General features: G+C 43.4%; 1 protein-coding gene across 1 annotated transcript in view; it reads left to right on the top strand.

Annotated features, from left to right (window-relative positions):
- The first annotated feature begins 16298 nt into the window (after positions 1-16298).
- Positions 16299-25481, top strand: part of Chgb (chromogranin B) — a 20592-nt gene continuing 11409 nt past the window's right edge. Inside the window, exons 1-3 of the mRNA XM_008822842.3 lie at positions 16299-16422; positions 22639-22685; positions 23126-23219. Of these exons, the coding sequence (XP_008821064.1) occupies positions 16374-16422; positions 22639-22685; positions 23126-23219 (190 nt within the window). The 5' untranslated portion in view covers positions 16299-16373. The remainder of the gene's footprint in view (positions 16423-22638; positions 22686-23125; positions 23220-25481) is intronic.

Raw genomic sequence — 25481 nt, 5'->3', positions numbered from 1 at the left:
TTAATCTTAACTGGCCAATACTTCGTGTGAAATCATTGAGATTTAGAAAAGAAAAATAAACTTAGCAATTAAGCAGTACAGCCCTGTAAAGGGAAGGAAACAAAGGACCGCTCCACTGTCTCGATGTTCCCTGCACAAGAGCCCAGAAGAGACTATGTATTATGGGCTGCTGTTAATTCCTCTGCCAGTCAAGGTTCTGGGTTGCATGGGGAGAGTTGGGCTCTGGATGACTTCAGTAGATGAACAGTGGGTCCCTAACAGAATTAACCATAAGGATAGACTATGGTTTTTTTTTTTTTTTTAAAAAAAAAAAAAGCTTGCAGGCTGTTTTTGCTCTAGGTGCCGCCTTCCCACAAGCCTGCAGCTGCCCTCCTCCTGACCTACCAAGCACAAGGTGTTGCAGATGAAAAAAAAAAAAAAACATAATATCTGCGGGAAGCTGGGCAGCAAAGACACAGTCCAAATCAAGCTTCAGAGACAGTCCAAATAGGATGTCCCTGACTCTAGGCCTGCTATATGGAATTATAAACTGTTCCTGAATCTAAATAAAAATCATAATGGGAATATTTTATTTGCTGAGTCTGGATTATATAGTTGTCCTCCAGCATCCAGGGACCAGGGAAAGGGCATCTGGCCTGGCCCCTGTCTATAGTAGGAAGTTGTTCTGCTTCTCACCATGACCACATCGCTAAGGGAAGGGAATTAGGATGCTAAGTTAGCTACTGCAATGGGAAATGACTATCCCACTGCCACTTGAATTCAGTTAATATTATAGATTCCAACAACAGTAGTCATCAATTAAGGCATTTCCTAGTCCCCACCCCCAATACATTACATCCACAGACAAACAGCACATTTGAGGGCCAAGTTTGCAAAAACTGTACCCTCGTTAAAGGGGGAAGTTTCTTCTTGTGCATTGATGTCTCAGTCACTGCCACCTGGCCCAATTCTTGAAGGAAAATCAAGTATCAATGTGTCCACTTGATTTTGCTCAGATTCTCAGTGTGAACATTAAAGTTTTTTCTCTAAGGTTCCATTAGTGCTTCAATTTGTATTTAAAAGTATTTCAGGGGGCTGCACATCAGACTGGATCAGAGATGACCTGGAGCATAGATTTGCTGAGGCAAGGATTCTGCCCCTACTCAACAGTGTATTTCTGACGGCGCTCAGATTCCATAATGGAAGGTGGTATTGCATGGTTAGGTAATATGAGGCTCCAGTTGACACTGACAGCTGCTCCCAAAGGCTTAGAGTTTCTTTGTCACTAGGAAAAGATGCCCTTGAATTTTCTGGGTTGAAGTAAGTATTTGGCAGATACTGTCTTCTCTGCTCTCTGACTGCTTTAGTGGATTACAAGGCATAAAATAATGAGCTAAAAAGACCTTCAGGATGTTTGTTCTCTGCCTTTGAGTCTAGTTTGTAGTTCTCTCAGAAACAGAGTCTGGGAAACAAATTTAAGTGCAAATGAGTTTTTCTGAGTAAGGGCATGGGGCACTGAGACAGAAACTGGAAAAAGGCCAAGAAGATAATGGTACCATCAAGTGGGCAACTGGAGACTAATCCTACTAGGGGACTCTGACAGCCAGTGCAGAATGAAAGCCTCAGCGTCCCTCACACACAGGGAGGGAGCAGTGGCATGTCAACATTTGTTCCCATCAGCCTGGTTAAGGTAGCAACTGGGAAGACTCACATTGTCCAGCACTTTGGGCCTGCTGTGTGCAGAAGCAGAACAGACTTTGGCCACTAGGGAAAGCCCATGGGTAGACAGAGCTAGCAGCTGCTGGTTGGGAATGAAGCTGGTATGCAGAGTGATGGGGGCCCAAAGGTTTGGAAAAGGCACTATCAGCATCCAGTATACTGTGTTCATCCTCATCCTCTAGATGTGTGCTAAACTTTCTTTTCCCTACACATTCAGACTTCAGCATGAAGCCTCCAGAACCAGTTAGCAGGAATATGTCTCTGCCACGCCCAAAACCAAATTTCTAATCGGTACAAACTGCTTACCTCATTATCACCCAGTAATGCCCTACCATTTTATGGGGTTAGTATTTCAATTCTGGTCAATAACTAGCAGCTCACTGAATAATTGAAGGAATTGGTTGATCCCACTTCCTTCCATTCAGCAAATGTCCTGACTCTGGAAATGTAACAGTCTACAGTCGGTGTGCTTTCAGCTGAACATGAAGACTCTTGTGTAGGTAGAAAACCATGACTGTTTGCTTGTTGTAGTGTTAGGGTCAAAGCCAGGGCATTGCATGAGCTAAGTAGTCACTCTACCTCCTAGTCATATCCCCAGCCCAAGAACCACAATCTTTTTTTTTCAATATATTTTTATTGAATTTTTATGCATTTCATACAATGCATCTTAATCATAGTTAGATCCCCCCCCATCTCCACCCCCACCATAGCCCACCCACAGGATTCCATGAATTCTGTCATAGATATTAAGGCCTCTCGAGTCAAGTTTCTGTACCCAGATGTCCCTCCATGTGAGTTCCTCCACTGGATCTTGTTCAGCCTACCTAGAGTCATTCCCTTAAAGAAGACCAACTCTCTCTCACCCAGCAATGATGAGCTGCTAATAGTTCCTCAACTAAGGTTGGGGCTTCTTACCCGTTTCCCCACTTCTATGCTGGGTTTTTGTCTGATTGAGTTTGCATGAGTCTTGTACATGCTATCACCATTGCTGTTAAGTTCATATGAGCAAGTTCCCAGAAGCCTGGAAGACTGTTTCCTTGTGGTCATGTACTACCTCCTGGCTCTTACAACCTTTCCACCCCCTCTTACACAATAGGTCCTGAGCCCTGGGTGTGTGAGGTTTAATATAGGAGTCCCATCCAGGGACACCCACTCTGCAATCTCATTCTCTACACTTTGGCCAGTTGTAGCCTTCTGTGTTAGTTTCCCTCTGTTGCATGAGGAAGTTTCACTGGTGAGACCTGAGAGGTGCATTAGCATTCTCTTCTCTCCCCTGTTCCACTATGTTCCTTGAGCCTTAGGTGCAAAGATTCCACTGTAGATGTGTCACTTAGGGCTGGGCAACTCACAGACATATTCTCTGTGGAACTCTGAATAGTCTCCATCTTTTTTAAAAAGAAGTTTCCTTGATGAGAGGTGACAGGTACACTTGTCTGTAAAAATAGGATCCATATTTAGCATACAGTAAGAAATTACATTTGTCTAGGGATGTGACATAGGGTTTACTCTAGGAGCTATGACATCTCCAGCCATGTATATTTGGCTATGTTTACAATACCACACATGAGTGCCCTCCCATGGAGCAGCCTTAAAGTTCAATTAGAAACAACCACAATTCTTGATGGAATAGAACATTTCTCTTCTCTAGGGGAAAGAGCTGAATTTTCTTTAGGAATGTGGATGGCATTTGCTTAAATTGAGGGTCAGCTATGAGTGAACAACTTGGCAATATCCAAGAGAAAGGCTGGGATATCAGTTAATGCAGAAACACTTGGTCAGTTTTTCTGGTGTGTGGACACCTTACCGACATTTCCTGATGAGTTTCTGAGGTCTTCCATGTAATCTTATATTAATAAAGAGGTATCCTAAAGCCTGATTTTTGTATGTGTGTTTACCTGTTTGCTTGCTTGTTTTTTAAATTTTTAAAAATTTTATTTATTGTTTTTATGTGTATGTGTATATTGCCTGCATGTGTGTAAGTGCACCCATGTTGTGCAATGCCCAAGGAGGACAGAAGAAGCCATCGGATCCCCTGGAACTGGAGTTACTGACAGTTGTTAGCTCAGTGTGAGTTCTGGGATTGGAATCCAAGTCTTCTGCAAGCAAAGCCAGTGTTCTTAACCAGTGAACCGTCTCTCCAGCCCCATGCTTGCTTATTTTTTAAGGCAGGACCTAACTATGTAGCCCAGACTGACCTTGAACTCATGACCTTCTGCACAGTGTTGGCATTATGAATGTGCATCACTATGATTAGCTTGAAATCTGATGTCTTTCTGTTTTTTCTTTAACTTGAGTGTCAGCCTTTAGTACAAACTGAGAAATTCCAGGATCAGGTGACTCTATCGAAAGGGGTCATCTTGAGCAATTTCTCTTCCTCCAGGCAACATCACACCTTTAAATACTTCTGATATTCATTTGCTAGATGGTATACTGAGACATCTTGTATGTTCTGGCGCTTCCCGTATGAGGTCATGATGCTGGCAGTGGCAATGAACTACAGCTCCCAGGTCAGCTGTACCATCGGGACAGAAAACAGCCAGAATGTTGAGGTTAGTTGTATTAAATGCAATTTGAGCTAAGGGCCTGGGGACATCTTCTCTTGCCTTTTAAAATACCAAATGAACAGCAAGCACTTAGCATATCCTTCCCCAAATCATATTATGTCATAGTTTTTTCTTAAGAGTAGGTTACATGATCAGGCCAGAGTATTCCGACACTGTCTGAATGCTGGAAAGGCTGAGAACCTGGTAACGGCTTGGTCTATGAAGCTAGAAGCCTTGGGTGTCCTAATCCAGCACTGGAGGCCTGGACAACTTCTGGGGGGTCACTAGTATTCAGTCTGTGCTGGAAGGCCAAAGAAACTGGAGTGTGATGGAGGACGGTGGCAGCAGTGATGGATGAACTCACTCAGGAGGATGCGAAGCAGACAGACGATGCTGCTTTTTCCTTGAACCTATCGATGCCTGGCCGCAGCGGATGGTGCCACTGAGTTTGAGGATGTTCCTTCCCCCTCAGTTCATCTTCTCTCCAAACACTCTCACAGATTGGTCTAGACGTGTATTGCTTAGGTTCCTCCAGATCTCATCAAGTCAATGATCAAAATTAACTATCACAAATACCCTCCTTAATAATGACTCTCATGTCTCCTTTCGCCTAGTTTATTTCCTCAATGATTTGCACTGTGCAGCTACTGCAAGCCAAGTCCTGTTCTAGAAAGACTGTAGAGTGAAATAGACATAGTCCATGTGGAGTTTATGCTACAGTGGAGAGATAAACACAAGGCATATGGTGTTTTAATGGCAGTGATAAGTCTCCAGGGACTAATGAACTTAAAGGAAGGGCAGAGAATTCTGGCAAGCGGAAGACAGAAGACCTTGTGACAGCCTCACTGAAGAGGCAACCTTGGAGCAAACTATAAAGGAACAAGGGGCCTGTGGAGCTCTTGCCCTGCATGGGGCCACACTGCGTGCAAAAAAACCCATGGCAGAAGGATACTCAGCATGTATCAGGTCAAGTTCCATAGAACGAAGCTCTTTATCCACAATCACACAGCTGGTAAGTGGCCTAAATGGAGTTTGATCTGAGATTCCAAACTCTTAACCATATACTGTCGAATCTTGGACTACAGTGGGAGTGGCTGGGAATAAGTCAGAATTATAATGAAAATGAGTCACCAGAACTGATTCCAGATTGAGCAAATGTGACCTGATGCTGAATTCTCTGCAACTCTTTCCACAGAGGCTGCAGGAGGCCCTGAGACTCAGACACAGACGAGCCCTTAAGTGCCTGGTGAACTGTGTTAGTGGTGGACAAATAAGAACTGTAAAAGCAGCCAAGTGATACTTGAAGATGAAGTTCCCTACGTGGATGGTGGTGTGCATCTTTATTCCCAGCTCTCGGGAGGCAGAGGCAGGTGGATCTCTGCAAGACTGAGGCCACCCTGGTCATATCATGACTTCCAGGCAGGCTGTAACAAGGGAGACCCTGTCAAAAAAGCAATCAACAACGGGGCTGGAGAGATAGCTCAGCAGTTAAGATCACTGATTGCCCTTGCAGATGACCTTGGTTCAATTCCCAGTACCCATATGGTGGCTAACAACCGTCTGTCACTCCAGTTCCAGGGGATCCGATGCCTTCTTCTGACCTCCTCAGGCATCGCACAACACAGGTACACTTACACACATGTAGGTAATAATGCACCCATACATATAAAAGTAATAAAAAAATTAAATCAACAACAAAAACAAAAAAGATGAAGTCTTATTCCTGATGAGATGCAAACACCCTGGTCCATGGAATCATCACTGAAACTGGACCAGATGATGTCAGCATACAAACATAAATAAAACACCTTTCTCCCAGGAGTTCTGAAAGGCTTCCAATCCACAGAGATGTTCACTTCAGTAGGCTCCCTGCACCCCAAGGATGTTATTCTGGGAGTTAACTGTCTTCAGGGGGAGCTAGCAACATTGGCCCACTGAGTGGTTCATGGCTCACAGGTTATAAGCTAAGGGATCTTGAGAAGACTCTTCATTTAAAGGTTTCCCTAGTGGACACCTGCATTGAGCCTAATTCTACTCCTGGACTCTCTCCCCTTGGACGTCTTCAGGACCAGACTGTTTTGAATGGCTGCAGGGAGAATTTTAGTGCCTGCGAGCACTCATTAGCACTTTGTAATAGCACATTTTGTGCGAAGTACCTCTTCTTTTTTGTGTCTGGTATGGTGGGGTGTTAATCAGGCTCTTCAGGGAAAGGTGGATGATGTACGATGTATCATGTGTATGCTTACCCTAGAACAAAATGTCAAAGAGACAGGGCCTGGTCTCTGGGCTACTTCTTCCTCACTGCCCAAAGTTGTCTTGGTCTCTTACTTTCCCTGAGGACTAGGAGAAATGAAAAAGAAGACAGTTGGGCCAGTGAATGACTTGGCATTTTAGCACCTCCTCAGAGTCATGTATGACCTGCTTTGTCCCCTCAAAGCAAAAAGATGCAAAATGGAAGAATGCCATTGTGCAAGTTCCCTTGGAGCACTGCTTCTTAAACACACTTGGGTTCCTTTTCCCTTCCGAATCCCCACAGACAGAACACTTTCCAAAATATTACAAACACTAAATTATTATTCAAGCAAACTGTCGCTCTAATGTTTAAATAATGCTGCCTATTTGTTCCAGGGAGTCTTCAGGTGAATTTAGGAAATGAAAGAAGGACTCACGTTCCCTTTAATGGTGACCTGCTCCTCACCGATGGCTCCCATCCCTCTTGCTTCCCTGACCTTCGGTCTCTCCTTGGGCTGAAACTGACTGGGGTGTTTTGGATGCCCTTTACCTTTTCTTCTGCCTTGGAGCTGAAGCTGGCTCGTGTTCTGATAGATTTGTGTGTGATGAATTCTGATACTTCTGCTTCTGTCCGAGAACTGAGGTACCACTCAGCCCTTGGGTCACATCCTACAAATTCTCTCTGTCCTTTCCAAATCTATCCGTGAATTCTGCTTCCACTGTGCTTGGGGGAGGGGCAGGAAGGACCGAATTCAGCAAAGGTTCTAATATTTATTTTTATACCTCATACAATAATATCTCTTCTAAAGCCAAAAAGATCGATCGAGACTGGCCCACTCCCTGGAAACGTGGTTTCAGGCACTCTCATATTCATGCATCAATACCAAAGTCTTTCGTGCACTTTTTGAGCTTTATGAGTGAAGATAAGGGAAAAACAGCTATAGAGGTGGAGGGGGAGGGAGAGAGAGAGAAAGAGAGGATAATCCTGTAGTAAAATTCATAAGAGACCCATTATACGAATATATCTTTGTTACCCCAAATAAAAATATGAGCAATTATATCCTGAGAGGCTTTAGATTATGCATACTTACTTAACAATAATGGCTCCTTAAGGGCCATTAATGAATTATTGGGAAATAAAATATTCATAGGTGTAGAACAGAAGTTATCCTACATAAAGTTTTCTGGAGTTTACACCTACAGAATGCAATTTTGTGGTGCAGAAAACTGCCTGAGAGCTGCTGTGCTCTAATAGTCCCCATAAATAATGAAAAACTCAGCATCACTAGGAGACTGCCTCTCAGATTTGGCAAAGTCAGCCAAATCTCTGAAACTCACAACTTACAGAAGCAACTTCCATTTCATGACACCTGGGCTGAGAGCGGAGAAGGAATTTAGCAGGCAGAGGAGGGCCAGGAGAGCTCAAATCACCAGCCTGCTTCTGCAGTCTGCCTTCCAGCCATGTTGGCTCAGAGTGGCAAGACTTCTGAGCCGTGGGCACCCATTCTGGAAGGTGCTGGAAATCACATGTTTAAATAGCTATTTTGGAATGAAGCTGAAGATCAAAATCTCTAGGAAGGCTTATATGTTCCGAAATTTTTTCATAGGAAGGGAGGAAAAAGGGACTATGGGTACAGTGGCACCAGGGATAGAAAGTGTTCCTAGGAGGTGGGAAGACTCCATACGGAAGAGAACAAAGATCTGATATCTCGCCCACTCACTGCTCAGCCCAAGTGCTTGAGGAGCTGTGAGCCACGCCTGTGTCTCCATCAGGGATCCACTCAGACTTTTTTTTAAACGGCACTGGGGATTGAACTTAGGGCCTCATATATGTTAGGCAAGTGCTCTACCATGGAACTACACCCCAGCCTTGCTTTTAGTTTTTATTTTGAGGCTGGGTCTCACTAAATTGCACAGGCTAGACTTGAACTTGCTCTGTAGCCCAGGCAAACCTCAAATTTGAAATCGTTCTGTCTCCAGCTCCTGAGAAGATGAACTACAGGTTTGCATCTCCAGGATCAGCCAGACTTCTTAACAATTATTCCTAGGTCCCTTTCTGCTTTAGGACTAGGAAGAACTCCAAAGTTATCCCAATCTTTGAATTAATCCTATCTGAGAGACTGATCTGCTTTATACGATGTGTGAGCGTTTTCCTATATTGCACATACAGTGTTGTGTTGAACTTGGAAGGCACACTGAGGAAATCATTCCAGTCTTCTCTTACAACTGTGTGTCTTCAGTTCCTGCCAACTGTCCCCTCCAGGTCCATGGACAATTTTCCAGGTTTCTTATTAACTCTGGTCCATCCCAACAGACTTAACTCAACCCAGACTTCCATGTAGGTGCATGTGTGTAAAGTCTGGTCTCTTCTGGGATCTTGAAGTCTCTCACTTTGCCACACCTAGTCTTCCTGTTGTCAATTTAAAGGGCAGTTAAGAGAATTAGCTCAGTGATTGAATGGATAGTGTTCTTTCGGTGAGTTGAACCGTCTGTACATTACCACTAAGTTAGCAAGAATAGCCATTGTCTTTGGGTGCAAGCCCTGCATGAATGTAGGAAGTAAGTGACATGTAGTTTGACCTTTTTCTATTCAAGATGTACTAGAATTGAAATGCCCATCCTGCCAAATCTACCAAGTTTGCATTATGTAATGTTTAAACACCCCAGATTTAAATCCCAGTCCCTGTTACACTTATTTCAGAAAACCAGTAGTGTCCACTAGAGTTGACCCAACAAATTCACATTCAAATGTGTATTTGTTAGAAATGAGCATTATGTCTACCTATCACTTCTACCCAAGTATTCATAACATGCTTATTCATAGTATTTCCAAATTGAAACAATCCAAATACCCACCACCAACAGAATATACTAATTGTTCCACCTTCATATTGTGGAATACTACACACCAATGAAAGAGAATGAATATTGTTATATACAACAATAAGGGCAAATCTCACTGATATAATATTGAGTGTAAGGCACAAAAGAGCATATGTTGCATGGTGCCATTTATATACAATTTTAGAACAGGCTAAAGAAATCTGTGGTGGTAGACATTAGAAGAGAGGTAGTGTTTGACAGGAGGTGTGAGAGAGCTTCCTGGGTTCCTGGGATGTTCCAGATCTGGGTGGTAACTAACTCTGTGTGTGTGTGTGTGTGTGTGTGTGTGTGTGTGATTTGAATGATCTATGCACTTAAGATTTGTGCACTTTACCACTTGACTCTCTCTCCTCTTTTTTTTTTTTGAGGCAGGGTCTCTCTGTAGCCCCAGCTGCCCTGGACCTTACTATGTAGACCAGGCTGGCCTCAATCTTACAGAGATCCACCTGCCTCTGCCTCCCAGGTGCTAGAACTGAAGGCCACCACTTCTGACCCACTTGACTCTCTTAATACACTAAATTTTTAGGAAGAAAATTCTCAAAACTGATCTTTACAAAAAGAGCTAAGAAGACATCTCAGCCCTGCCTCTTGCCATTGCACAGGGACTCATGGGTAGGACATTTTGTGTCTTTTACTCTAGCCTCACCTGTGTGGAAGTGTTAGGGAGCTAAGCATTCTGTCTTACAACAGTAAAAAAAGAACGCTTATTTGTAGCATTTGTGAAAGTGCTTTGTAAATCACATCACTCTTTAGCATGTGTGTATTGAGAGGAGGGATGCAGAGAACAGGACCCCCCCCTCCCGTTCTAGGTACTCAGGACTCCATGTTACTAACTGTAAGAGAGTTGCCCAAGTATGAAGGTCTCACCACTCATCAAAACCAAAGCATAGTCATCCTGATAATTTCTTCTTCCTCTTCCCCTCCCTCTTCTTCTCCCCTCTCCCTCCTCCACTTCCTCCTCTTCAGCATTTATTCATTTATTTGGAGGGCTGGCTCACATTAGAGGACAATTTGCTAGAGTTGGTTCTCTCCTCCCATCATGTGATGAAGGTTGAGCTCAGGTTGTCAGGCTTGGTAGCAAGGGTCTTTACGTGCTGCGTCATCTCACCAGCCCTCCTGCCTACTTCTTGTCAGTTTCTTGCTTCCTTTCAAATATATATATATATATAAAACAAGCAAATCTGTTCATCTGACATATCTCATATACAAACCTCAACTGAAGAACATGTTTGTTACACCTAATGACTGTGGCTTTACCTCCTAACATTGTAAGATATGTTAGTTTTTATTAATATATATCTGCATGAAAATTATATGACATTACCTAGTTTGGTGGATTAAAAAAAATAGCTTCTTTTCTTTCTTGAGATCAGGGCTTGACTTCTTATTTCTTCCTTTTTTTAGAATTTTTTTTTATTTTATGTGTATGAGTGTTTTACCTGCATGTATGTAGGCACACCATAAGTGTGTGATGCCCACAGAGGCCAGAAGAGAGCATCAGATTTCCTAGAAGTAGAGTTAGGGACAGTTGTTAGCCACCATGTAGTTGCTGAGAACTGAACCCAGGTCCTCTGCAAAAGCACCCAGAAGTCTTAACCACTGAGCCATCTCTCCAGCCTGGCTTGTTATTTCTTAATTACTTTGAAGTACCTCAGGAATCCGACCTGACATAAAAACTGGATGCTCTATATGTTCTAGAACCAAACTTACCAGGGAAAATTACTTGCTGACATGGAACTCTGTTCTCTGTGTGTGTGTGGTCAGTGGGGGGCGGGGGGATGAATCTTAAACTCACAAGACATAAATGCTTATTCTTTTGGTTGCTAACATAGTTAATTGTATGGACATGCCCCTGCAGGGCAGCGGTTTCTATGGAAGCACCATCCCAAACATGCCAGGCTCTCACTTTCCTCCCCCAGAAGGGAACCACTCTGTTCTGTCTACCTTTACTCCCTGGCTACCTCTATTAAAGTAGGTAGAGACTATTTTCTTGTGCCGACATTAGGATCCATCACAGGATTTACTGCAGCCAGGGAAACATGCATCCACCACAGTACGTGATGCATAGATGCCATTCATATAGACAAGTGAAGCAAATTAGTGAATTAGGAAAGAAAAAAATCCAAATTCGATGCTTGAGCTACACAGCGTTCGTTTGTCTGTGTGCTGTCTGCTTCTCCTCTGCTCTGCTCTGTATTGCTGGGGAGACTGGCCCTTGTAAATGCTTGTCCTGGCTTCCCCTGTTGTCCCCAGGTAGTTTCAATTGCTAAGAGGCACCGGCATTGAAAACAAAGAAAAAGTCAAGGTATTTCTACCCCTTCCTCTTGGGAGAAGAGGTTATATCTCTAGTAATGGCAACATCTTTTTGTTTCCAGCTCCTGTCCAACAGCCCTTCCGGGCCCTGACTCTCACCTTCCTAAGTGGCCTGTTGCTGTCCTTCCTTCCATCTGCAGAGAGGAAGCAGTCACCTGCAGTTCTAACCAGCCTTCCTTTACCTTCCCTGCTTATTCTTTCCCCCTTCCTCTTGGGAGAAGAGGTTATATCTCTAGTAATGGCAACATCTTTTTGTTTCCAGCTCCTGTCCAACAGCCCTTCCGGGCCCTGACTCTCACCTTCCTAAGTGGCCTGTTGCTGTCCTTCCTTCCATCTGCAGAGAGGAAGCAGTCACCTGCAGTTCTAACCAGCCTTCCTTTACCTTCCCTGCTTATTCTTTCAGTTTTTTTCTTTTTTTTTTTTTTTTTTTTTTTTTTTTTTGGTTTTGTTTTGATTTTTTAAATTTTATTTTATGTGTTTTGCCTGCATGGATTTGAGTGCACCCGTGTCATGCAGTACCAGTGGAGGTCAGAAGAGGGTGTTAGAGTCCCTGGAACTGAAGTTATGTATGCACATAAGCTGCCATGTGGGTACTAGGAACTGAACCTGGGTCGTCTGCAAGAGCAGGTAGTGCTCTTAATCGCTGAGCCATTTCTCCAGCCTCTTTCAGTATTTCTAATCCCATCCAGTACCAAATTCCCCTTACTGTTTTTATTTTCTAGGTCACTGATAAATGACCTATTTTAGAAACCATGAACAAAACCATGGGTTTTCTTAAATCCTGGCTCCCACAGATGTGTTTGTTTTCCTCTGAGTTTTTTTTGTTTGTTTGTTTGTTTACAGAGTCTCCCTATACAGTTCTGACTGACCTGGAACTTGCCATGTAGAGCAGGTTGGCCTTGAAATCAGAGATCTGCCTGCCTCTATCTCCCTAGTGCTGGACTTAAAGATGTGTACCACCACACCTGGCTTCCTCCTTGATTCTTTGAGAGAATTCCTGAGAAATACCCTTAATACTCTTTTCCATGACTTCTTTTCCTAGTATTTTGTGCTATCTGAGATGAGATTACATCTAGAATATTATTAGCAATCAAATAGCTAAGTCTTTCTACTGTTGGCAAGATGCCAGCATTCCTAAATTGATTTGTATAGATTTGGTTTCATTCCTGTGAAAATCCCAACAAGGTTTTTAAGTAGAAATTGACAATAGATTTCAAACTTTGAATGAAAATGTAAAGGGCAGATAATGGCCAATAGCTTCCTGAAAAAAAATACCAGATGAAAAAGCTTTTTCCATCAGACATCATGGCTATTAAAATGGTATGGTATAGAGAACACATCAAGCTGCTTCAGTGAGCAAACAGACCAATGCAACGGGAAGTGCCAGCACCCAGCAGTGTCTAGAAACACGTATGTGTATATGAACTTTGTTCTTGTTTTCAAAGTGAAATTGTAGAAGAGTTAGTGTATTAGTTACTTTTCTGTCGCTGTGATAGAACACCGTGAGTGACCAAGGCAACTTATAGAAGGAAGAGTTTATTTGAGCTTAGGGTTACAGGGGTAAGAGTCCATAATGGTGGGGAAGGCATGGTGGCAAACGTGGTCAGAACAGAAAGTCAACCTATCACATCTTCGAGCAGGCACAGGAAACAGAGGGCTACTGGAAATCTGGCAAGACTTAAGAACTCTCAAAGCCTGTCCCCAGTGATGTGGTTGCAAGGCCACAACTCAGGAAAACCTCTGAAAACCATGCCACCAACTGGGGATAAAATGTCCAAATACTTAAAGCCTATGGGAGACATTATCATTCAAACCACCACAGTTAGGAACGGGCTGCTTCAAGCAGGCTTCCCAGGATAACCGGATGATGACATCGTTAAAAACCGTGACCGTATCCTTGCCTCAGTCATGTTTAGTCTAAGCCCTGGTTCCTCGTTAAACCAGGTTTTCCTCCTTCCTTTCCTCTGAGATAAAAATGTTCATCTTGGCAGGTTTTTCCTTCCTGGTATAAAGCAATCTAAAAATAAAAGATGAAAACCATTAAAAGTTTATGAAATAATGAAAAATAAAAAGGAGAGCTGTCCAAACTAATTGGCAATGATGAAAAGCTTGTTCCTATATCAAGCTTGTCTTAATGAGTAATAAACTTAGCTCAAGTCCAACCCGAGAAGTCACAAGCTGATGTTAACATTGTTTAATCCTGTGATTCTCAAGGGAACAAGAAGAGAGAGAAAACGCTGGAAAACCCACGTGCAAACATAAAGTAAGTTTAAAGAACAGCTGACACGGCTTAGCAGATAAGAGCACTGGCTACTCTTGCAGAGGACCTGGGTTCAGTTCCCAGCACCCGCATGGTGGCTAACAACTGTCTGTAACTCCAGTTTCAGGGATCTGACTCCCTCTTCAGGCTTCCATGGGCATTGTACACATGGGTGCACTTACATACCTGAAGGCAAAACACTTGTACCCATAAAATAAAAATTAATTAAGTAAAAAAAAAAAAAAAGGAATGCACTCCTGAGAACGGGAGTGGGCTAGTCTGAGCTAGGGAAAAGCACCTGGTCACTGCTGGGCCACAAGGCTCATGGTCTTTTCTACGTCATTTGTACTGGCCTCTCCTACACTGTACACTGTAGCTTTTCTCACACCCTCTGTTTGCTGCATGTAGCCCAAGTGGGCTACAGTTTCCAGTGTTTCTCGTTCAACTTTTTTTTTTTTTTGTCTTTTTGAGACAGGGTCTCCATTCTCCTGGTAGCCCCAGCTGGGCTTGCTATATAGACCAGGCTGGTCTCGAACTCACAGAGATCCACCTGCTTCTGCCTCCTGGGTGTGGGATTAAAGGCATGCACCCCCACACCTGGCTTCAACTGGCTTCTTTCGTGTTAACGTTTCATTTGTTATTATTGTGTGTGTAATGTGGGGAGGCACACATGTGGAGGTCAAAGGACAACTTTATGAAATTGGTTCTTTCCTTCCTTCCACCTCCGCATGGGTTGGGTCATCAGCTTTTGCGGCATATGCCCTACCTGCTGAGCCAAGTCCCCAGCCCCTCGTATGTGAATGTGCTATTGCTTTCTCCAGCTCCTACTCACCTATAAAACACAGTAGGTTGGTGTCATCTATACGTCTTACTCAAATTTTACCAGTTATCTCAGAAATACCATTAATTTAAAAATAATATTTTCAATATTCCAGGGCTAGTGCTGGTGATAAGGTTCAGTAGTAGAGTGCTTGCCTAGCATTCTGAAGGCTCTGATTTCCATCCCAAGCAATGTGAAAGTAAATACATAAATATTTAAAAGAAATATTCTGTAGGTGTAGTTTTGATGAAATAATGCCCAGCATTTTCAGGAAGACATATCTATCTACTCAGCACATGTGAAAAGAATTTGAGCCTCACTATTCAGGAAAGGGAATCTGAAATCTCTTTTCAGTTGTGTCTATAGACAACTTCATTACCTAACCAAAGGGATCTCAAGTCGAGGTTTTTGTTTTGTTTTGCTTTGTTTTGGGGGGACAGGGTTTTACTATGTAGCCCTGACTGGCTTCAAACCTTTAGAGATCTGCCTGTCTCTGTCTCCCAAGCGCTGGAATTAAAGGTAAGCACCACCACACTTGACTCAAGTGGAGTTTTACTCTGTTACCTGTTATGAGAAGATTGTATCTCTTCTGGGCAGGAGTGTGCTTGATGATTTCTCCTGATTCTTCATTAGTCTGAATGAATACATGTTAAAAAGTATTCTGGAAGATATTTTCATCTCAACAGTTTTTAATCTCGATTTAAAAGTAAGCAAGGACTTGAAGGGTGTACAATTACATGCCTTGGTTGGAAAGAAGTAACTAAAGGCCAGAGGGTAACAATCTAGTACATGCCTATCAGGAAGAGCTGGTTAAACACCAGAATATCTGTTCAAGGAAATAGTGTGGCCACTCAAAAGACCCAGCTGTTTATATTCCAAACTAAATAAGCCTAAACTACAGAAAGTGCTTGAGGTTCCACATACCTTCTGAGAGGGAAGTGAACTTGGGAATTGGAGCTAAAAGAGAATTTTGCCGTATATCTTTTGGGCTGTCCGATTTAAAAAACAAACATCTGAACATACACGGCTTGGAGGGGAGTGTTCACAAATAGCAGACCTTAGAATTGGATAGGTAGATAGGCTTACAACATCGCCCAGGTCTACCGACACACTGGGTAGTCCTCCCTCTCGAGCAGGAATCTTATCCTCAGCCAGGCAGAGACGGGACAAAGCAGGCCTCGTCATTCACTCTGCAGACCCATACGCAAACGCACAGCTTCAAACATGCGCTGTTCAGGCTTGGAGGTGTGTGCGGGGGAGATGGAGAGCAGGAGCGGACGATCCGAGCGAGACCCCCGCCTCCAGGTGCCTCGGGTAGACTCCAGCTCCCGTCACTCCGCATCCCTCCTGCCGCCCGGCTCCCACCCCTTCGGAACCTGCGCACCGCAGCCGCACTCGCTGCGCATCCGCCCGCTGCGCCACCCCGGGGCCGCTCCGTGACGTCAGGGCCGAACCGGGGGCGCCCCGCCCGCTGCTCGCCCCCGGGCCGCGCCCCACCTGCCCTTCAAAAGAGCGAGGCCTGCGCGCACCGCCGCTTCGGGGACGCGCCTCTGCTCTGCGGAGCCCCATCCCGCGGCCGCGGCTCCCGCTCTGCAGCATCCTCCTCCCCGCGGGCGGCCGGGCGATGCAGCCCGCCCTGGTCCTGGGCCTCCTGGGCGCCGCGGCGCTGGCGGGTGAGTTCAGCACGGCGGGGCGATCAGCACCGCGGACAGCGCAGGGAGTTCGCCGGTGGCGCCTGGGGCTGGAGGCGGACGGTTCCTCGCTCTTACCCGAGGTTCTCCATCCCTCCTCCTCCCGATGGACCACCCGCCCTCGTCCTAGTTTGAGTTGAGGAAAACCACCGGGCTCCCAAGCGCATCCGGTTTCCCTCTATCGAGCTCTCCTCGGCCGGGAAGGTGGCCCCGTGCGAGGAGAGCCGCATTCCGTGTTCTACTGAGATGTCGGGCTCTGTGCCCAGCGAGAGAGACGCCCGTTGTCTCTGATTCTGTGTGTTTGACTCCTGTTAGCGGGTGACTGCAGAGAGGTGGAATGCATGCGATATTAGTTGGTAGCTGGAGAACTTCCCTTATTATTATAACAACACAGTCAGAACTAAGTCCCGTGAAAGACACATTTTTCTCAGCATGTTCATAGTGTGTTCATGGATCTGTGTGTACAGGTTTACTATGTTGATGCCCTGTATCTCCGTATCTAAAGGGAGATAATTTCACGTATAAATTGATCAATTTTAAGTTATGAATGGAAGCTTCACTGTATATTTTGACTTTTGTACTCCACAAAAAACAAGAGTGTGAAACAACCACAACCACAGTATCTCCGGAGGAGTGAAATAATGCTTCAGTAGATATGGGGGGATGGAAATTTGAGCAGTAAGTATTTGACCGGTTTCTGTGTGGAAGATTGTAGTATTACTTTTCAAGCTACTCTAATCTCAAAGAAATGACCTCTGAAGATTTGGAAAGTGCATGCATGCGTGTGTCTGTGCGTGTGTGTGTGTGATATATGTTCAAGTAAAGTCACTATTGAGACTATTGAAAAGAAAGTATAACCCTACCAAATTAATCTAAAGATTTTCTTTGGCTGCTTTAAATGACCTACAGAAATCTTAAATCTCTGAGACTGAGATTCCCAACTAGAACTGAGATATCTAGGAAACAGTGAAGGTAAAACTTTATTGATAGCAATCATTAGATCAAAATATTTGGCAAGATGAAAACTAGGAGATGGAGAGATGGCTCAATGGTTAGGAGCAATGGATGCTCTTGCAGAGGACCCAGGTTCAGTTCCCAGCACCCACACAATGGCTAACAACCATCTGTAACTCCAGTTCCAGGGGATCCAACACACTCTTCTGACCTCCGTGGGTAGCATGCATGTGGTGTACTTACATACATGCAGGCAAAGCACTCATACACATAAAATGAATATAAATAAAGCATAAAAATGAAAGCCAATCTTAATTTTTTATCGCATTCACAGTGTTCTAAATTTTTTGTTATTCTTAAAAATACTAATAAATGTTCTCTAATTAAAGAAAACAAAATGTACAATTTAGAATTCTTTCTAGTCAAAAATTTTTTCAGGAAGGGATTTCTGGGGGTTGTACTAATAGTGTATGTTGTGTTCTAGACTACTGACATCTGTGTGATTCATTTAACTATGGTGGTCAAATACGTTCATAGCTCTTACATAAAAGGATACTTAACAAAGAATCATATTTAATAGTAGCCAAATGGAGATGTGATATTCTTTAAAATTTTTAAGCTATTATTCACACATTATACAATCCAGCCTTTAAAAGGGTCTAAGACAGTGGTATATAGAATATCCACAGACTAACCATCACCACTATCAAATTTCAGGACATGCTCATCATCCCAGAAAGATCCCCATACCCACTGGCAGTCACCTCCCCATTTCTTTCTCCGCAATGAGATACGATGATCTTCAAGCAGTTTGTTATTTAGCCAAATCATAGTTGGTAGGGAGACCTCAGGAAGTCATCTAGTTCATTTTCTACTCTTAAGAGTTTCTAGAAGGAGATCTACAATCCTCTATGGTAGCTACTGCGCACTGTAAAACCTAGTATGAGTGAAGCAACGACAGGGTATGATATCCATATTCTATGGAGTAGAAGGTTTTTGCCATCCAGATCTTGCCTGATTTGCAGCTTAGGTGGGATTGGAGCGTCCTTATAGCTTAACATGATTAGCCTATTTTGTAGCTGTAATTTCAATATGGGATCAAATCTTAATAGTCTTATTCATGCTAGTACTTCAGAAGTTATTCTCAGATTTATTTTGATAGTTTAAATTATTTGATTACTTCACTTTTAACATAAGCATTAAATTTCTTATTTGGTACAAAAATAAACCAATTTAGGAGAATACAATGTCTTTGGTTATTATGTTGCCATCACAGATTCTATTGGAGGAAATACACAGTACTTAGAAGTCTCACCAACATACATAATGTGCTTCATAAGCAAACTCTACTTCTTTTCCATTAAAATGAGTCTGAAGAGCCTCCACTAGGAAAACAGGTGTTTTGTAATAATAAATGTAAACTACAACTTGTCTAGGATAATGGAAATGTTTATCTCCCATCAAATCTGATAAGTATTAATACTTTGGCAATATCCGTAGTTAAAGTATCCATTTTACACTTGAGAAAAACAAAAGAGACAACTATTTGCATGGAACTGCATTACTAAAGGTTTATGGGAGCTGAGTTTTGAAAGGGCAACTTCTAGCTTATCAGGGGAGTAATTCTTCCACAGTTATTTCTTCCCAGAGAATTTCACAGATTTCAGGTGAAAAGAGAAAAATGCCAAAGTGGGTATGCTCTCAAAATAACAGTCCTGTGGAGACTAGCACAGGGCTGGGGCTCAGTGGTGGAGTGATTGTTGGCCACATATGATGCCCTGGGCTCAGTCTTCAGCACTGAAAGAAAAGAAAGAAGAGAAGAAGAGAGGAAAAGAGAAAAGAAGAGAAGAGAAAAAAGAAAAGAGCCAGGCATATCAAACCCTGGGGGCCAAAGGCTGGTCATCCAGGTCTTGTCTGACCTGAGTTTGAGGAAGAATTCAGCCTCTTTCTTCAGAGCTTGTTAGGTACTTTTCAAACATTTAAAATGATCCTAATAATAGCTCGATAACTTTGGGCCTCATGAAAAATTGGAGTAGATCCAGGCTATGCTTTGTAAAAGAAAATTTAGTAAAGTAAGCAAATGAGGTTCTCACTCTCTGTCTCTCTCTCTGTCTCTGTCTCTCTCTTTCTCTCTACCAAGGGTCAAACTTAGTACCTCACGCATGCTAGGAAAGCACTCTACAACTAAGCTATATCCCCAGCCCCTGGAATTTCATTTCTAGGTTGCGTCCCTATGATGGTGCTTTGGGCGGGGTGAGTACCTGTTTGAAGGAGCTTCAAGAACAAAGCACTGTGAAGGAAAGGCCAGCTTGCTGGTTATTACTAAACTGCATTGGAGTAGTTTCTATGTTTGATGCCTGATTTTTGCTTTTGCCCCAGATAGTTCTTTTATCTTGGGGACTAAGAAGAAATCTCTAGTTTCTGAGTTTCTAGAAATCTGAGTTTCTTCCACCATGACAGGAATTGTCTACTCCAGGAAGTGGCAGGAGGGCTATAGAGATGGACCTGTGTGTAAATGCTTAGAGCTTCTCTAATGGAAAAAAAGATGAGTCAAAGCAAAGGGAAAGGGAGAGCGCTGGGGAAAGAGAATCACCTGGAGCGTTTCCTAACAGACAGAAGCACTTCAAACGCTATTTTAAGGCAGGCAGAATCTCATTAAATCTGATTTCATTAATCAGATTTCAAAATCTTGAACATTAATTTTTCCTTTAAAAATATTGTCATACACCAATTGCTAAACACCAGTTTGCATACGATATTCCAACCTTAGCAGTGTGTCAGAGAGCTTGACTCCAGCTTTGTTCTTCACATAGTTGTAGACTATGTAGGGAAACGTAATCTTTTTGAGACTTTCATATATGCATATAAGGTGTTTTGATCAAATCCCTGCCTACTCCCTCCCCTCCAACACCTCCCATATCTCCCCATCCCTTTTTTTTTTCCAAAAAAAGCAATAAGGCAAATAGTAAAATCATTATTCCAAAAGTTACAATGGTAGTGTAGGCATGCATAGTATAATTTAGTTACAAAGCGTGGTACTGTTTCTAATATATAACCATATTAACTGCTTCTCTCTTACATAATTTTATGTTCAGCTGGGCTTCAGTTGAACAGAGAACCATTCTTGTACCACCACTGATAGTTGGCAACAGCTCTTTGATAGCAGTTTTTATTTTGCTGTAGAAATTATCCTTGAACTGAAAAAAGCACAATCCCATGTCCAGCCGTTACACTCTATCGTATTCATGTCCAGTCGTTACACACTAACATATTTGTGAAGGGCTTCTTCCAACTTCTGGATCATTTTTTGGCAAAATATTATTTGCTGTTGTAAAAAAAAATGCTGCATCTGTGATTTAAAGTCTTTTACTCTAATTTGATGGAAGTGGTGGATTTCGGCCCACGTGGTAAAGGAGCGTTCCGGCGGCCTTGAATGCTGTCTGCCTTTTGGGCTTCCATCTTCCTTTCTTCCACGTGCTGCCTGCTCGCCTTTACTTTGGAGACAGCTCCTTTCTGAACATGGATGATGTCTGGGAAGTTGGCCAGGTGCCCCTGATACAGTGCTAACAGGTTCATGACTGTGTCCTGGTCCTGCCTGGGCTGTTGCGCGAAGAGCTCTCCGATGGCATCGTAAGTGTGTCCGGTGAAGGCGGTGGCCTGGTTCAGGCCCACGGACAAGGCCTGCAGGTCCAGCTCACAGGCCTGGCTGAGGCCGCGAAAGGACTGGCCCACCTTCTGATACCCCTTCTTGAAGCCAGTCACCTGCTCGCACAATCTCGTAGGCCGTGTGGTTGACCTGCAGCGCACTGTCGTCCATCTTCTTGGTGAAACACTTGGCATCGATCCTGCTCTCCACCTCCTGCAGGTCCAGGGCGGGGCCAGGGGCATGCTCAGAGTGAGACCTTCATGTACTCTTTCATTTATGGGACTTTTGGCTACTCTAACATTCCCCACTCTTAAGAGGTAACCCTAAAATCTTCTACGGATTAGATAAAAGCTCCCAAACACTTTTGCCATTTTAGGTCTTTGGAGCAGAGTAGGGAAGCATAATCTTGAAACAGTTTTATAAGCAAATTTGGTTAAGCGAGGGTCTGTAGTAATTAATTATTTAATAACCATGTTTTTGTAAAGTGGGTTTGGGGAGGATCTTTTCTTGGGAACAAGGATAGGCAGAGAGAGCCATAGATCTTCAGCTACTTAGTGTAGACAGAGAAAAAGGGTTGAGGAGAGCATTCTGATTCTATTTAGATTACACTCCCTGTAGCCCCAGATGGCCTGGAACTTGATATATAGACCAGGGTGGCCTCTACCTCACAAAGATTCTCCTGCCTCTGCCTCCTGAGTGCTGGGATTAAAGTGTGTGCTACCACACACAGCACCTATTTAGATTTCTGAAAACTTTTTATTGTAGTACAGTATGTAAAAAACTGTACAGTGTATGAATATATAGCTTAACAAAGTTTTTCACAAATTCAGAACAACTATAATCAGCAAGCAGAACAAGAAATGGTAAATTGGGGATGGAGAGATGGCTCAATGGTTAAGAGCACTGGCTGCTCTTACGAAGAACCTGGGTTCAGTTCCCAGCACCCACATGGTGGCTAACAATGGTTAGTAACTCCAATTCCAGGGCATCTAATGCCCCCTTCTGGCCTCTGTGGGCATTGCATATATATGGTGCACTTATATACATGTAGGCAAAACATTCATACACATAAAGTAAAAATAAATTTAATTTTAAAAAAGAAATGTTAATGTCTTGAGGGGGTGGTGGCGCACACCTTTAACCCCAGCACTCGGGAGTCAGAGGCAGGTGGATCCAGGCCAGCCTGGTCTACATAGTGGGTTCCAGGCCAGCTGGGGCTACTGGGAGACCCTGTCTCAAAAAGACCAAAAAAAAAAAAAAAAAAAAGAAATGTTAAGTTACCAAAACCTAAGAAGCACCCCTTATTCTCAGTCTGGATTTGATTTATATTGAATGTAAGACATCTTTTGTTACCAAATATGTTTAAGGCATTGCTGGGGAAACAACTGTGTATATTTGTGTGTGTGCACACAAGAATGCACATGTACACAGGTATGCATGAGCAACTGGATAATGACAGTCACTGTAATCACCCCAGGTCTGTGCTCTGCCACACTGCCTCCGCCCCCTCCATCTAAAGCAAGGTGGTTTGTGGATTTGGGTTCACATGGCCTCCAAAAAAATCAACTCAAGACATTTTCCATTTTTCTCTTTCAAAGCTGTCAGCTCAGCTCCAGTGGATAGCAGGGACCACAATGAAGAAATGGTGAGTTGAAATGTCAGTCTAGAAACTAGACTTGCATGTAGACTCTAGATTCTTCTATGCCCTTTGATACTGCGCCTCTCCCATTGTCTTGTAAAGTCAATTTTTTCCCCTGAGAACTGGGGACAAAGGATGCCCCTGATGCAGTAAGTACACGTCATTCAAAGACAGAGGGCACCTGTGTCATCCCAGCTATTTCCTTCTGACTTGCTCAGAAATGGCTGTTTACTCCCTTTCTCAGAGTTATCACAATCCAGTGCCTTCTTGCATCTTCCTGTGCAGCACCCTGCGAGGCTTCCTCATGGCCCTGCATCTGTATCCCTGCCCTAAGGATCCTGCATCAGTACAAATCACATGCTCATGTCTCCCTTGACAGGAGCGCTTGGTTGAATTGTGTTCTGGTGACACCAACCTCTCCGGTCTGTTTTTATGTTTTCCCATAGGTGACTCACTGCATCATTGAAGTGCTCTCTAACGCCCTGTCCAAGTCCAGTGTTCCAACCATCACTCCTGAGTGCCGGCAAGTCCTGAAGAAGAGTAAGTGTCCCATAATCCAAGAAGACCTTTGTCTCTGCAATGATTCTTGCTCCTGCTGCCTCTACTTCACCTATGATGCACTCTTTGGGTATAGTACAACAGGAACTGTTGACTGACTAGACTAGTACCTGGGGTGACGGGCTAGGGTCACTTAGTAGCCATCTGACTATGAGGAAGCTCCTTTGCTTCTCTGGGCTAATTTCTTCAAAGAGGGAGTTTAGCTCAATTATAGCCTCTGACATGTCCATCAGTTCTTAAGTTCCTTGGTATTCTAGTTTTAATTTTTAAAACAGGCCTTCATTTGGGTGGACAGAGGCATGGGGCATACTTGTTTGTGAACAGATGGGGAGGGAGTTTTAGAAGGAAGATGAGAGATAAAGAATGAAAAATTACTGAGTCTGGAGAGAAGTGTTTTCTCTGTGCTAAAGAGCTTCTGTTGAAAACAAAGTTTAAAATAAGCAATATGAGATTAGCTTTTCAAAACTATGTGGTCCTTTTCATTCAAGAAGTAAAACTGATTGGAACAGATCTAGAAAACTGCTCTCTACACCTACTGCTTCAAAGCTTTTAGTCAAGCTGGGAACAACGGATTTTTTTTTTTCACTTTAAAATCTCTCATTACAAGACAACACTTTTTAAAAATTTATGTGTATAGATGTTTTGCCTGCATGGATGTAAGTGTGCCTGTATGTCTAATACCCACAGAGGCCAGAGAGGGTGTCAAATCCCCTTGGACTGGAGTTACAGATGGTTATTAGCTGCCATGTGGGTACTGGGGACTCATTCTTAGTTCTCTGCAAGAGCCATCTCTCCGGCCCCACAAGACAACACACTCTTTAATTTTTAAAATTTTTATTTTTATGTGTATGAGTGCTTTGCCTGCAGGCATATGTGTATACCACATGTGTGCAGTGCCCACAGAAGACAGAGGAGGGTATCAAATCCTACATGTGTATACCACATGTGTGCAATGCCCACAGAGGACAGAGGAGTGTATCAAATCCCACATGTGTATACCACATGTGGGCAGTGCCCACAGAGGACAGAGGAGGGTATCAAATCCCACATGTTTTTACCACATGTGTGCAGTTCCCACGGAGGACAGAGGAGGATACAGAATCCCCTGGAACTGGAGATACAGATGATTATTAGCAGCCATGGGAGCTTTCCTAGCACTTTGGGTAACATGCCTCTGTCTGAAATTCTCTCTAACTCTCTTTTCTGGGCAGAGAGATCAGAGTGGGTCATCACAGGGAGGAAAGGCCACTTCCCTCTACCAGCCCATCCTGATGTCACTCTTTCCCTGTCTTCATTTGCCAGATAGATGCAAAAGGGAAGGGTCTGTCATATAAAGTCACCAGACACGCTGCTCAGGGAACAGTTACTGCATGTCAGCCCTTGCTTGCCTCTAAAACCAGATACTTCACCCTTAGGCTGTAGCCATGGTAATTCCAGCTTCTTCTGCCTGTCATGATTATGCCCTGGGATCTGAGACATTTATTGATCTAACCGCAGGGAACACAAAAATGGAATGACTCAGAGATCTCTAAACAAGGACACTGAAATCTACAGAGAAGGAGTGATGAGGCAGGAAAGACAAGTGCTCTCCAGGGTTGCAGCCTCAAGCACCACTCAGGGCTAGACAGGTGGAAAGCAGGAGGAGCAGGGCAAGACAGAGCAAGCAGCAAAGTGGGGGCTGTGTGTCTGAGGAGCATGTGCTACCCAGCTCTGGTCCTATTGGGCAGAACTACACAATATTAGCAGGTCTTGCTATTTAGACCTTGCAAATTTTCAAAAGAGGTAAATATTTTGAATTTTGAGGGCTGGAGAGATGGTTCAGCAGTTAAGAGCACTGGCTGCTCTTCCAGAGGACCCAAGTTCAAGTCCCAGCACCCACATGGTGGTTAACATACTGCAGTTCCCGGGGAGCTGATGCCTTCTTCTGGCCTCTACAGGCTTTGTACAACACAAGTGCACTTATGTCCATGTAGGCAGAAACACTCATACACATAAAATAAAAACAAATAAATTTATTTATTTTTTTTTTCGTTTGCTTTTTTTTTTATTAGAAGAAGCATTTCATTACAACAGCATTAACCTATTCAATAACATTTTTCTGAGCTAGGGTACATCTCTTTCAAAATTGGCTGTACATTTCTAGGTTTACAGATGAATTATTACCCTTATATAATCTTTTACTCATTATAAACTCTATAAGACATAAAATTAAATGAGGTTCCAACGTTTAAAAAAGATCTCCAC

The sequence above is a fragment of the Nannospalax galili genome, unplaced genomic scaffold (genome assembly GCF_000622305.1).
Source record: "Nannospalax galili isolate Female #2095 unplaced genomic scaffold, S.galili_v1.0 scaffold1029, whole genome shotgun sequence".
NCBI lineage: Eukaryota > Metazoa > Chordata > Mammalia > Rodentia > Spalacidae > Nannospalax > Nannospalax galili.
Note: the sequence above shows the minus strand (reverse complement) of the source record. Positions and strands in the feature narration are given on the sequence as shown.